General features: G+C 51.0%; 1 protein-coding gene across 2 annotated transcripts in view; it reads left to right on the top strand.

Moving 5' to 3' along the window:
- Mindy4 (MINDY lysine 48 deubiquitinase 4) overlaps positions 1–14,596 on the top strand; it is a 98,073-nt gene that overhangs the window by 58,161 nt on the left and 25,316 nt on the right. For both annotated transcript variants that reach the window (XM_070014297.1, XM_070014296.1), the window contains exons 10-13: positions 4,397–4,498; positions 6,017–6,080; positions 6,995–7,060; positions 11,502–11,569. In XM_070014297.1, coding sequence (XP_069870398.1) covers positions 4,397–4,498; positions 6,017–6,080; positions 6,995–7,060; positions 11,502–11,569 — 300 coding nt within the window. The remainder of the gene's footprint in view (positions 1–4,396; positions 4,499–6,016; positions 6,081–6,994; positions 7,061–11,501; positions 11,570–14,596) is intronic.

Below are 14,596 nucleotides of genomic sequence, written 5' to 3'. Positions count from 1 at the left end.
GGGGGCCAGAGTAGGCAGGAGGGCCGAGAGCTGAGTTTGGAAGAACTGATTGTTGGCTCCTTCCAGGCTCTGTTTTTGAAGCACAGATGATAAGAGTGGAATAGGAGCCCTCACTTTTCTGGGTGATGTTATTGGCTGAATCTGGGCTTCAGTTAGCTTCCACCTTTACAGAGGTTGACTGTTCACAGTATTCCTGCTCAGGAACAGTGTTCCTGTGTGCCAGGCTGGCTTGAGGGATCATGCTCCCTTTTGACTAAAATCCCAGGATATCAGAAATGGTCCAGCTTTAGAGAAAGAAGGGTGGGCAGGCAGGCTTCTCTGTTGTCTCTGGAAACATCAGGATGCTTTGCCAGATAAAGAAGGTGCAAATATTACACACCTGAAACTGATGACTTACAGAGCCCTGTCCTTTGCTTCCTGTTTGATTCTGCAGATTGGTGACAGGAATATGGTTGTGAGAGGATTGTAGAGGGGGATGGCATCCTCGGGGGAAGCTATGCAGAAATAAAGGCTACTTGGCAGGGCTGGTGTTTTTTCCTAGTGACTGTCTGGCCTCATTAAACCTCAGCCCATCAGGCTAGCAGTCGGCCTCCCACCCTCTCCTTAGTCAGCTACACAGAACCAGGCAGCAGGACTGGGGTTTTTCCACTGGAGAAAGAGAGATAAGACTCACTCCATTCTCTACCTATCTGCCCTCCCATCCCACAAGAATCTAGACCAAGGAGGGGCCTTGGAGGGCCGGTGTGAATGGGAGATTCAGTGATGTCACCCTGTGAGTCCTCCTCCCTTCTGAAATCCTAGAGACTGAGACCAAGAGGAGGAGGGGCACTTTGTCTAGATCACTCTGGATTTGGGGGCAGAACAAGGCTTGGAGCCCAGGTCCTGAAGCCCCAGGCCACTGTCCTCTTGCTCCTCCCTCCAGAGACTCAACCCAGACAGCAGGCAAGCAGAGTGGAGAGGGCCATGGCCTATCCATACCTACCAGCTTTCTCAGAACTTTTATAGACTCATGGGCATGTCCAAGTGGATGCCAGGCAGTGTTGAGGCCCTAAGGGTAGAAATATCTCTGTTCTTAAACACTTGGGCAAGTGTATTATGAATAATTTCCCCATCTACCTCTCCCTAGACAAATGCTTTCACCCTGCCCTTCTGAGAGGAACTGGACTCTTGAAGACACTTCTGGTGAAAGAGCCTGGCCAGGTGCCAGATTCCTGGTAGGAGTGTGGTAGTCATGTGTCTGAGTTGCTGAGGGTTGCACAAGGGTTGCCTCTGAGTGAAGATCGTGTCCAGGTGATATAGGCAGACACAAGTGACTCCTACCTGTGTCATTCCTGCAGGGCAAGCACTCAGGCACATATATTCAGTCTGACAACTTCAGGCAGGCTAAATGCCAGAACATAAGGGTGAAGTATGTTGGAGGAATGAAGGCCAGGTAGGAGTTGGGAGTGTGATGCCTGAGAACTAGGAGTAAACCCTGGGGCTCCTGACTGTGTAGATACTGCACTTTCCCAGCCTCACCATGTTGTCTAGAAAACCATGTCTTAAATTGCCATGGCCCAGATGGAGAAGGCTAGAGGGCAGCAGGGAAGGCTGGAGAAGCTATGAAACAGATGGACAGAACAAGGACTTTGTAGACATAGGCAGGTTCAGAGGATCATAGACAGAACCTATAGAGTTGAAGATGGCTTGTACCAGGAGCAACATCTCTTGGTTGTATTACATGGTGCTGGTGAGACAAGTCTAAGATCAAAGGGACATTGGTTCTCAAGACCAAATGCCTGAGAATAGAGCTCAGAGGTAGACTGCATGTCTAGTGTACACAAGGTCTTGGCTTCGGTCTTCAGCACAGAATGAAACAAAACCAAGATCTTAGGACATTGGGTATACTATGTAGTAGGAGGCAGCCTGCCCTGGTGAGCCAGTGCCCTCTAGGACCAGGCTCAGGAAGGTGGGTGTGAGACTCAGGATGTGCAATTAGCAGGATGCAGCAGACCTTGGGGGAAAGTAGGGAATGGCACCAGAGCTGTGCAGACACAATGGAGTCCATACTTTGGGTTCTGAATCCAGAGATAAATGTCCAGGCCTCTTTCCTCTGCCTGACAAGTTCTGCTGTTCAGACCAGGCTTGTCCTTGATGCAGCCTCTCCTGAAACCGAGAGCAGTGTTTTCTCAGTGTTCTTTTCTAGTTAGTTGTGACCTGGACCAGTGCTCTGGCAACTTGGGCTCTGCTTCGATGACACTGAGGTCACCATTTCCTGCAAGGAGCACCATACGCTTATGAGTCTGGAACAGCAGCAGGTGGTGGCTGCCTTATGTTCCTGTGCACTGAATGTGTGCTGCATTCCTATGTCCTGAGTGCCTGCTCAGTTATGTGCCTGCTTGGTTATGTTCTTGTGTGTAGAGTGCTTGCTGCTAGTTTGTGTCTCTGCACACCAAGAGCTTACTGCTGTGCTCTGCCCCTGCATGTTATTTGCCACTGGGTTATGTTCCTGTGTGCTGAGTTCTTGCTGCTGGGACATGTTCCTGCCTACTGCATGATGCTTGGTTTTGTTCCTGTACACTGAGTACCTGTAGGGCTATGTTCCTGGTACTGTCTGCTACAAGATTATTTTCTCACATACTGAGTGTCTGATGCAGGGTTATCTTCCCATGCTGAGTACCTGCTGGTACTGAGTGTTAGCTGTTGGGTTATATTCCTGTGTACTGAATGCTGCTGGGTTATATTCCTGTGTACTGAATACTTGCTACTGGGTTATATTCCTGTGTACTGAAAGCTTGCTCCTGGGTTATATCCCTGTGTAATGAGTGCTTGCTGCTGAGTTATTCTCCCAAGTGTTTGCTTTTGGGTTTTTTCCCTGCTAGGCTCATTGAAGCTGCAGGGCCAGTGGCAACCCCCTGCTCTGCAGCTCAGCCCGGGTATGGGGATGGGGGAGCTGAGGTTGTCACAGACAGTCGTGATAGGAACAAGCACCAGGTCCCTGGCAGGTGCCGTCTGCTTAAGGTGCCAGCGCTCTGAGCAGCGGCATGTCCGGCAGGTGCCATCTGTGTAAAGTTCCAGTGCTGTGAGCCATTGCTCATCTGGCCAGTTTTTCATGGGAAGAATGAGAGGCTGCTCTGTCCTGTCACTCTCATTTTTAAAGTGAAGGCCCACAACATCCTGCCTGCAGGTCCCTGGCCCTGCGTCCTGGCCCTGGGCAGTCATTGTCCACCATGGCATTAGCTAGTCTCTTGGTTTTCTTCTGTCCCAGGGCAAGGGACAAATTGTGGTATTCTCTGCCATCTGTACCTTAGTGTGAAGTTCAGGCATTTTGGTGACTGAGAACTTGGAACTCTCTGTTTACGTGTGCTGCTCAGTGGGGTCCCCACCAGGCCTTTTTTCTGGTTAGGAAACCATCCACTGAAGTGGCTTCTGCAAGAACTTCAGAGCCCCGGGCAAGGCATGAAGCACAGCTCCGAGAGCCTGGAAATGCCAAATGGAAAGAAATGGCTATATTTGGCTGTTACTCTTCCTCCCTCATTCTCCACACACCAGGAACCTCTTAGTCACATTTTTATTGCAGGAGCCTCAGCCCCTTTGGTATTGGCTGCCCATGCTGCCTGAAGCTCTTTCCTAGGCTGTGCCCATCACTCTCTATCCATCCCTCTCTGACCCTTCTCCCCACCACCCCATGGTGGCTTATAGTTCCCCTGACCCTCCTTACCTTCTCTGGGAAATCTTCCCGCTCTCCACCCTTCTCCTGCCTTTTTACGCCCTTCTTCCTAGGAGTCTTAGGGTCTCCTTAAGCTTGGTGAGTCAGAGGCTAGCTGGATCTCCACCCTGACTGTCGCACAGCCTTACTCTCTATAGTTCAGTTACAGCCATAGTGTCATTCTTGATAGTGTCCTCCCCTCACCCCAACCCCTTGTTTAAGAATCAGCCTGTTAGGCTTAGCACATGGTCCCCTTGGAACCGTGGCCTCATCTCCTGTTGTATGCAAGTGTGGAGCACTTGTTGGTCTCTAGGGCCAGGGAGTTGGGATGGCCAAAGCTGGGGCAGGGACGTGCCTCACATCTACCTGAAGTGGCAGCTGCTCCAGGGCATGCCTAGTGGCTCTCCTGGCCTCTGTCAGCACATGGCCCTTTCTGAGCACACTTCTGGCCCTGCCAAGCCCCTGGGGCCCCTTGGCTCCAGTGGGATGTTTCCTGAGCCTTCATCTCCTCTAGCCTCTTTTCCCTTGGTCCATCTGAAGGCTGTTCCCTTGGTCCAGGTCTGCAGAGGACCTTCATCATAAGGCCAGGCTCCACTTGGAGTCCCTGGGCTACAAGTGACCTCAGGGAGAGGGGAGCCCTTGGAAGTGCAAGAGCTGTGTCTAGGCTCTTGCCTGGGAGCATAAGCACATTCCATTTCTTGTCTTCAGGCTGCTGCAGCCTTCAGATGCCCAGAGGACACGCTGCCTCACCCTGGCCATCGCAGACATCCTGTGGCGGGCTGGGGGCCACCAGCGAGCCGTGGTCACATTGTGAGTAGATTCAAGGGCTGCCCAGTTTATGCTGGTACAGCTACAGGCCACCCTGCTGTGGGCACCCCAGCCTCAGTGGGAGGACTATATTCTGGGCATCCTGCCTTGGGTAAGGGGCCAGGGAGGCCCCCCATGACTCTTCTCTGAGGAAGCCAGTGAACTCCACAGCTGGTTGCCCTGTGTATGTTCCCAATCCCTAGGCCCTGGAAAACAGCCCCTCAACGTGGCCCTATTTGTGTCACCATTCCCAGTCCCTGGTGAGGGACATGCTGGAGCCCCCTCACATCTTGATTCCTGGAGGAAGAGTCTGAAATGGAGCCCAGGCCTGGATCCTTGGGCCCTGATCCTGTCCTGACCCTGTCCTGTCCTCCACAGTCTGCAGGGATGAGCTTGCTGTCCTTTGGCCTGGCTTCTCAGAGTATACAAGTCACTTTGTCCCAGCTAGGAAGCTAAGCTTTCATAGAGGAGGTACCTTGGGATCCACGGACCACGTACTGGTTTAGGGACTTAAGAGAAGGGACTCCCAGAGACAGACTCTCAGAGCTGTAGTTGGACTAGCCCTGTGACCTTGGGCATGTGCCAAGATCTACCTCTATGCCTCATCTGTTTACTTGTTAGAAGAGGATGATAGCCATGAGTATTTTATCGGATGGTTGTGAGAACTAAGTAAGTCAGTATAAATAAATGATACATGTAATATATATAATGTTATTAGGTTGAGTCCTTTGTCAGTATAGATGAATGATAAATAATAAATGTGGAGTTCCTAGGGCAGTGCATTATCACTGTGACTGCTACAGTCATTCCTGTTGTTGCTACTATCTGTCTGCACAGTCACTCCTGTTGTTACTGCTTACCTGTCTCTAGTGCTCAGGCCCAGGTAGCTTGTGACCCTTGACCCTGAAGAGGGATGTGACAGCACTCAGGGAAGAAAGAGTAGGGCTAGATTGCTCCCTGTTGTAGAGATTAAGAAACAGAAGCACAGAGAAGGGAAGGTAGCAGGCCTCACAGCTGCTGTTGGCACATAGCCCCATACTCAAATCCTATGCTGAGTTGGTGCTGGTCACCCAGTTGGTTGCTTGATAGTCCCAGTGGGGAGGCATTAGAGAGACCAGGGCACAATTTCCTACCCAGAGACAGCAGTGGGACAGCTGCCGCCTTAGTGTTCGTGTTGTGAGTGCCAGGCAGACTTCCTCCTGGCAGGCATAGGCTTGCATACTTACTCCAAGCTCACCCTCTGTCTCTTTTTCCACTCATTTTTTTCTTTTCCTGCTGGCGATTTCTCTGGGCCAGGCTAGTGGGTAAGTTCAAAGCAGGGAAAAGGAGAAGTCTGGCCAGTTCTTTCCATGGGAGCCACCTTCTCATTTGTCCTTGCATAATTACATAGCCAGACACAGCCACAGTGGCCTCCCAGGCTGAAAGCTGGGTAGACTGTAGGCCTGGCAGGCAGGAAACTTTGCAAGTGGGAGGCTGGTGTTCCTCTTAACCAGGACTTACACACCTTCTTTTCCTTTTTAGGGCTTCAGGAACACAGCAGTTCAGTCCAATGGGGAAATACAAAGCAGATGGAGTCTTAGAAACAGTACGGCTTTCTGGAAATTATCACTCAGCTTTTGGCTTTGTTTGGGGACTGTCTTCTTTCCTGTCCAGCTGGGGCTGGACAGGCCTCCATCCAGTGTAGCCCAGGCTGCACAGACTCCTGTGAGGGTTTGGGGTAGGCAAAGGTAGTAAGCTGTGAGGATGGACTCCAGCTATGTCCCCACAGCCTCAGTGGCCCCCAGGGTGCCCCACTCTGACCCCACAGCTGCACATAGTGTATCAGCTGGGCCTGGCCTTCTCACTGTCTTCCTATGGCTTGAGCATCTTTAGGGTTCTTCCAGGATGGTGGGGTAGATGGCTCTGGGAAGAGAGGAAGTTAGGAGTGGGGAAGGGCAGGGAGTGAGGAGCGCCAGCCACAAGGCTAGATGCAAGTGGAGCAAGGGGAGGAGAGAATAAGCTCGTCCTTCTGTTTTGTAAACATCAGCACAATGAAAAATCTTAAAACTTGCCACCTCTTCACTGAGAATTTTTGTTTTAACCAGTTGGTTTCATTTGACCTTGCTGGGACATAGGTAGCCCTGGGCCCTCATGCAGGGCTTCACTTTGTTGGATATTTTCTTTTCCTTGACCTGCTGGAGCAGGCCATGGGTGGGGTAGGAGGGCTATAGCTTCTGTTTCTCCTGGATTCAGGACTAGCCCAGGTTCTCCTGGCCCTGTTTCCCTGTCTCAGGAAGGTCCTGTGCCTTAGTCCCAACATGTGGGAATCCTGGGGACTCCAAGGGAAGTCAGGGCTGCTTGGGGCTGACTGGCCTGGAGTCACAGCAGCTTAGGTATGGGGATGCCAGCTCTGTAGGAAACCACTCTTCCCAGGGACTTGAGGGTTTTGCAGTATTAATTCTAGGGCCTGAAGACAGACTCTGGATGAGGCGAACAGCTCACCCTTGTATCCTCCCTCAGCTCATGCTCCATAGTTTGACCTGCTATGAAGATCTGGTGACTTTTCTTCAACACAGCATTCAGCAGGTATGAGCAACTGTTTGTTTTCACGATGTCATTAAGCCTTCTCACTTCCTTGTGGAAAGGCCTGCTGGGCCCTGATGCTGGAGCCAAAAATGATGGGGCTATGTGGGCTGGAGAAATGTGGATCAGGGTATGCCATGCAGCCTCTGCAGCAGCTTTGCCTGGAGCAGTCCCCCATTGGACTGTGAGAACCTGCCTGGAAAGGGAGCTGGGCCTATAAAAGGAGCAGGGCCTGGGAAGGGAATGAGACCTGGGAAAAGAGTGGGGCCTGAAAAGGGAGTCAGACCTGGGAAGGAAGCCAGGCCTGGGACCAGAACAGGGCCTGGAAAGGGAAAGAGCACAAAACAAGGCTGCAGGGCTCTTTGTCTGTCTGAGAGCAGGTCCAATTCCATATCAGATGAAGAGGTTTCCTGGGCAGGCAGTTGCCAACTGGTGCTTTTGGGACCCTGTGTGGCACAACCATGTGCCAGTGTCCTGGGGAGGCCAGGCTGGCCCAGGCAGGGACCCTGTGGGGGCCCAGTCTACCCAGGGGGCCCATATAGTCAACACTGGCTGAGAGACCGGCTCTAAACGGATGACCTTCGGGCAGTCAGATCGTTTAGAATCCTCTGTGGAGGGGGTCCACAGCTTCTGGAGCCTGTCAACCTGGATTGTGTCCAGGTATACCTCTGAGTAACTTTGCAGCCTCAGATAACACCCTGAACCCCTCTGCACCTCAGTTTCCTCATCTGTCAGACATGGGTGGTAATAGCTGGGCCTGTTGCAGGATACCATCCAAGGGCCAGAGCACCTGGACAGAGCAGTGTCCTTGGTACTGTCCACATTCATTGGTGTAATCATGGTCCCAGGGCCACCTTGGAAGGGCTGGTTGTAGATGTATGAAAAAAGACATTGTGGAGAACAAATGCAGCATGGGTCAAGGCCAGAAGACCCCCAGCCTCCGAGACCCCCAACTACAGTCCAGGAAGAGGAGACCCCGACCTCTAAGACCACTAACTACAGTTCAGGGACAGGAGATCCTGATGTCAGATACCCCCAACTACAATCCATGGACAGGAGACATTCATCTCTGAGGCCCCTCAATTACATTCTAGGGACAGGGATTCCAACTAAAGTCCAGGGACAGGAGACCCCAACCTCTGACATCCCCAACTATAGTCCAGGGGCCCTGATTCTAGATATCTATGAGTACATTCCAGGGACAGGAACCCCCAATCTCTGAGACCCCCCAACTACAGACCTCACAGCCCTGATACCTGTTAGACCATCCCCAGCCTCCTCCTGCCTTTACTCAGTTCTCTGGCTGTGAGATCTGTTAGGCCCAGAGAAGACAGAGGTTTGTTTTTGTGTGTTTGTGTGTATGAGAGAGAGGAGAGAGAGAGAGAGAGAGAGAGAGAGAGAGAGAGAGAGAGAGAGAGAGAGAGAGAGAGAGAGAGAGAGAGAGACAGACAGACAGACAGACAGACAGACAGAGACAAAGAGAGACAGACAGACAGACAGACAGACATGTACCTGAGCAGGGAGACTTTGCTGATACTATCCCCAGAACTTAAGAGGTCTTGCCCAGCCTGGAATGCAGCAGGCCCACTAGTACTAGATGTCCTTGGCAGAAAGAGAGCTGCCCTGGCAGCAGGAAGAAGGGTCCCCATGAAGTCATTTGACTCCAGTGCTGAGACCTCCCATACTAGTAGCCCAAGAAGCAGACCCAGAGCCTGCATATGAACCCAGATTTGGGCCTTTCTGTGTGGTATGGGGGAGAAATAGGTTGGGTGTGCCTTCTTCTGCAGTAATCTAGGCCCTGGGCTGCTGTCACCTGCTGCTTGCCTAGGCTCCTTTGGATTCTGGGAATAAGGCAAAGGGCTGAATGCCAGTTCAGTACATTCCCTGCCCTCCAGAGCAGTGAGAGACCAGGCATGAGGGCTGTGAGCTCCTGGCTGCTGCCTGGTCACAACCAGCCTTGGGAAAGTCCTGGCTCCTGTTTCCTTAACTGAAAATGGGAGAAAACACAGTTGCCAGATCTAGTGGTGGATCACAAGGAACCTAAATGCTGCAGGAGATCTTTTCTGCACACAGCTCTTAGAGTTGCTGGATAAACCTGTTAAATGAAGTGTTGTGAGGCTGCATCAGCATCCCCAGGGCTGCTCCCAGCCTGATGGCCTCAGCATTTGAGTAGCCTGGAGGGAGGGTGGGATGAATATGGAGCTGCCCAGCCAGAAGAGAAGTGACAAATGAGACTCCTGTGGTAGAAGGACCCCAAATGATCACTCAGTAAGTAGGTCCTAGCTCTGTAGATTGATCACTGCCTCTGGTGAGGGGCCAGCCCTCAGTACCAGGCCTCCAGACCCACAGGTAGGGTCTCACCTGTGTGTCTGGCCAAGAGAGGGGTTTAGTGTTTGGGTGCTAGCGGCAGGCCCCTCCTTCATGTGGCTGCTACACCCCGGCAGGCTCCTCCCTGGCCCAGCCCGTGGTATACTGGGCCAGCCAGTCCCTGGCCCTTGTCCCTCTGGACAGCAATGCTCCCCACAGCTTAGTTTATGTTTTTGCTGGACACAACTGAGCTGTCTCAGCACTGGGCTCACCAAGTCCATTTTTATGGGTTGGCCTAAGAGGAGCTCCCCTTGCCAGGCCTGGAAATGTACACCAAGCCATCTCTTCCCAAAACAAATAGACTCCTTGCTTGCATTTCATTACCATCCATCCCCAGCAAGGTGTCTGGTGGCCCAGGTTAGCTCAGGTACCCCACCCTGCCTCCCATTGGAGCCCCACGGTGGGCCCAGGTCTCTGTATGGCCACAGCTCTGTGTGGGGAGAATGGCCCCTTTTTCCCGAGTGGCACCAGACATTGTTCTGGCCCCAGCTGTGGTTTCCGGCCCTGCCTTCTGCCAGGCTTGCCTCTTAAGCTGGCCTGTTATCCTGTGGCCTCCCATGTCTTGGCAGCTAGATTTTGATGAGATAATTTTAATAGATGTTTTTAGAAGCAAGATGGAATACTGGTACCAGTCAGTTGTATTCTGATGGGCAAGGAGGCCAAACAGGGGCTACTTCCCTGCCCTGTGCTGGGAGCCAGCCTGAGTGCTGGCTTATCTTGGGGTGGTCCAAGGACTGGAGTGACAGCAACAGCCCCCACCTACACAGGATCTTGGGCCCCCTGTGTCATTGCCATTCTTGTGTCTGACTGTTACACAGGCAAGGCAGTGCCTTAGGGAAGATCCTCTTGGCACCAGAATTTTAGTCAGTAGGCTTTGTTATTTTATGACTGATTAACTAACTAATTAAATTACTGGATGAAATAGAGATTATATTTCAAGAAAGAGATATTTTTGTCAAAAACTTGAGCTATAATCATTACCAAACAATACAATATTTGGTTCTGAGTTTCCTGGCAGCCAGTGCAAAAATGGAAATATGATAAATTGTATAATTTTTATTGGCTGTGGTAAAAGAAACAAGAATCCCCCCCTTTCAGCATTTTAAAACATATTTCATACTGATATACAGCTGTAGGACAGGTATAAGAGGTGGCAAGAAGTGACTCCCCAGGGAACATGGTCTGTCATAGCTGGTTGTGACTCCTGGACTTGCTGAACAGTTGGGCAATGCAGAGCCAGAATCATATTAACAGAATTGGTTCAGCTTTGGTCTTTCCCTCTCTCCCTTCCTCTCTTCCTTCTAGTTCTGCCTAATCCTAGCTACTTAGGAGCCCAAGATCTGAGAATTGAAGTTCAAAATCAGCCTGGCAGGAAAGTCTGTGAGATTCTTTATCTCCAAGTAACCAGCCAAAAAGAAAAAAAAGCTGGAATTAGAGCCTTGAACAAAAACAGCAACAATACCCCCAAAACAAACTCAAGGGATAACACTCAGGCCTTGTCACACACATACACACACAAATACAAACAAAACAAAAATCCACGATGAACAAAATACCAAACCTTTGATGTTCAAAAATACAAAAATTTACCAAAAAAGCCACATTTTGATCTACCTCCCTCACCTTCCTAGGAACCCTCCCCCTTCCCCCCCCCCCCCGCCCCCATTACTGCTGAGAACAGTATAATGCCACATGAAGAGCTGGCATTGGGGCGGCCCCAGCTTCCTGTGGAGTGTTCAGTCAGAAGCTGTGTAACTTCAGGCAGGTCACCTTGTCTCAGCCTCAGTGGCTGACTGAGGGTGACGAACAGTGCTTACCCCCAGTCTTGGCCCCCTAATAGAGCTCTCAATTAACTCCTGTAGCCTTCAGGGTCTCAAGGTCATGGGTGGCCTCCATGGTGGCCTGTGTGTCACTTGTGCCCTGTCCCTATTGTTCCTGAGCCTGGGGTACCACTGTCCTTTAGAGGGGCTGGCTGATGAGATCCACATGAATTGTCTGCAGGTCATAGGCCTGGGGCATGTTTCTGTCTGGTGTGACCCCACGTGTGTCCTGTGTCCTTATCCTTTCTCTCCCACAGTTTGAAGCAGGCCCATTCGGCTGCATCTTGCTCACCCTGTCTGCCATCCTGTCCAGGTCCCCAGAGCTGTGAGTATCTCTCTATCCTCTTAGAGGGGTGGGGTGGGGGCAATTGGGGCTGGCTCTTCCCTGCTGTCCCCATCCCCTGCTCCAAGCCAGGCCAGTGTCTGACACATAATGAACCTAGTATCTGGTTGAAAGGAAAATTGGCTGGGGGGGGGGGGTTGGGCAGGGTGAGGAAGAGGGCAGCTGTGTTCTCACCTGCCCAGGTCACCTCCTTGCCTCTGTCACAGACTTCGTGTGGACTTCAGCACTCATACTTTGGGATGCAGAGGGTGGGCAGTGGAGGCTGAGCACCAAGAGGTGACTCAGTCTCTTAAGAAGCAGGGAGAGGGAGCTCTTTGTGTGTTGTCCCAGGCAAGATTGAACTGATGTTGAGGAGCAGGTGAGTAAGTGGGTGCCAAGGGGCCTGGTCAGCAAGGAGGGGCACTGGCTGGGTCCCCCCTGTGCAGTCCCTGTATATTACCAGGAGCTGAGCTCTATGCAGCTTGCTCCACAGGAGCTATCTGGGCTTCTTGTTATCTTGGCGCTCTGTCACCAGGAACCGCAGAGTAATAGCAGGTGGACAGCATTGCGAGGTGAAGCATGGTGATGGCTCTGTTCCTTTCAAGCAGAGGTGAACCCGAAGGCCAGGAGGCCTGGGAGAGTGATTTGACTTTTGGGGGTCTGACAGGGAAGGCTTAGAAGCAGTGCTCAGCTGGATCCAGAGGAGGACTTCCTGCATGGCTCTGAGGTGTGTAGGCAGGGAGGCCCGTTAGAGGAGATGCTTGATCCTTCTGTGGCTAGTACTGTTCTCCTGGGCCTCTGTTGCAGTCAGGAGGGGGCCACATGCTCTGCTCCTGTGTCAGCTTGTCTGCCTGCTACTTGTTGCCCCTGACCTTATCTAATGGATGTGTGTATAGCACTTGCTGGGTGTTTTGTCATGGCAGGACCAGGATATGAGTTGTTCCTGGCATGGGCCTTTGCAACCCCTCCAGGCCTGGCTTACTAGTCCCTGCATGGAGGGCTGGTGGGGGGCTTCCAGCCTCATACAATCTCTAGCCAGGCCTCAGCTTCTGTCCTCCCCATTCTGTCCAACTAGACCAGTTCCAGCCCAGGCTGCAGCACCTGTGGGCAGTGGGTTGGTGTGCAGAAGACATATAGACCTGCATAGCCTCTGCTAATGAGCTTGGGGTCCCAGTTCTGCCAAAACACATGTGCCCACACATGCACAGATACACACAGGCGATATACACAGACACAAGATACATGCACAGATACAGACATGTATACACAGACATGGGCACACAGATACACATATATACACATACAGATGTGGACATACAGGCACATGTGTACACACATAGACACTTGGGAACATAGGCACACACATACAGACATGGGCACACAGGTAGACACAGAGGCACAAATGACACACAGATGTGAGCACACAAGCAAACAGGTGTACATGTACACACATACAGATGTGGCACCCAGGCAGACCCAGGCACACATTACACACATACAGATGTGGCCACATAGGAGGACACATAGAGGCACATATGTTCACACAGACATGGGCACAGTGCGGACCCAGATGCACACATTTACATACGTATAGATGTGGCCACACAAGCCGACACATAGAGGTACACAGGTATACTCATGTAGACATGTGCAGACACAGAGACACACATGTACACACATAATAACGTGGTCCCACAGACACATAGAGGCACATGTGTATACACATACAGATGTGGACACATAGCTACAGGCACATGTGTATATACATACAGATGTGAACACAGACATATAAAGGCACATATGTGTATATATATATATATATATGTATATATATATATATATATATATATATATATATATATATATACAGATGTGGGCATATAGGCAGACACATAGAGGCAAACATTTATACACAACGTAGAGATGTGGAAATACAGGCACCCGTGTACACACATATAGACATGGTAGATACAGAGGCACAAACGTACACACAGATGTTGGCACATAGCAGACATGTAGAGGTGCACATGTACACACAAACAGATGTGGGCACAGTCAGAGGCACATATGTACATACCTACAGATGGCACATAAACACAGATGTACACACAGACATTAGCACACCGGCAGACAGGTAGAGGTATACATGTATACACATACAAATTTAACACAGGCACAGGCGTGAGCACAGAGGCAGACACAGGCGCACACACATACAGATGTGAGCACACAGGCAGACACATAGAGGCACATGTGTATACACATACAGATGTGGGCATACAGGCAGACAGGTGCACATGAACACATACAGATGTGGGCACATAGGCATACATATAAACATACAGACACGAACACACAGGTAGACACATAGAAGCACACATGTATACACATACAGATGTGGGCACACAGGTACACATGTTACATAGAGGTGTGGGCATATAGGCAGACACATAGAGGTGACGTGCACACAGGCATGGGCACATAGGCACATGTGCACGCATACAGACATAAGCACATAGGCAGATGTAGGCACACATATACACAAATACAAATGTGAACGCACAGGCAGACAGGTGCATGTGTATACAAATACAGATGTGGGCACACAGGCAGACACATAGAGGCATACAGGTACACATGCAGATGTGGGACACGGGCTGATAGACAAACATATATATACAGATATGAACTCACAGGCAGACACAGTTACATGTGCTCAAATACAAATGTGAACATACAAGCAGACACAGGCCTACATGTACACAGGTGCCATTAGCTGTCTCCAGACTAAGAGCCTTCTCTGGGACCTGTGTGAAGATAATTTGTGGCCCATGGGACAGCGTGGATCTCAGCTTCCCAAAGGACTCAAATGGAGGTCCTGTAGGCTTGGCTTTGTCTTACCCCCACAGTTCTCCCTGTCCCCCCACCCCCATCTTTACAGGACAAGCCCGTGAGCAGTGCCAGTAAAGGCAGTCACAATGCCTAGCGTTCTGTGTGCTAGATCTTTGTTCTCTGCCTAGATGCTCATCT

The sequence above is a fragment of the Dipodomys merriami genome, unplaced genomic scaffold (genome assembly GCF_024711535.1).
Source record: "Dipodomys merriami isolate MVZ:Mamm:240054 unplaced genomic scaffold, mDipMer1.0.p SCAF_94, whole genome shotgun sequence".
NCBI classification, from domain to species: Eukaryota; Metazoa; Chordata; class Mammalia; order Rodentia; family Heteromyidae; genus Dipodomys; species Dipodomys merriami.
The sequence above is the reverse complement of the archived record's forward strand: the minus strand, read 5'-3'. Positions and strand labels throughout refer to the sequence as shown.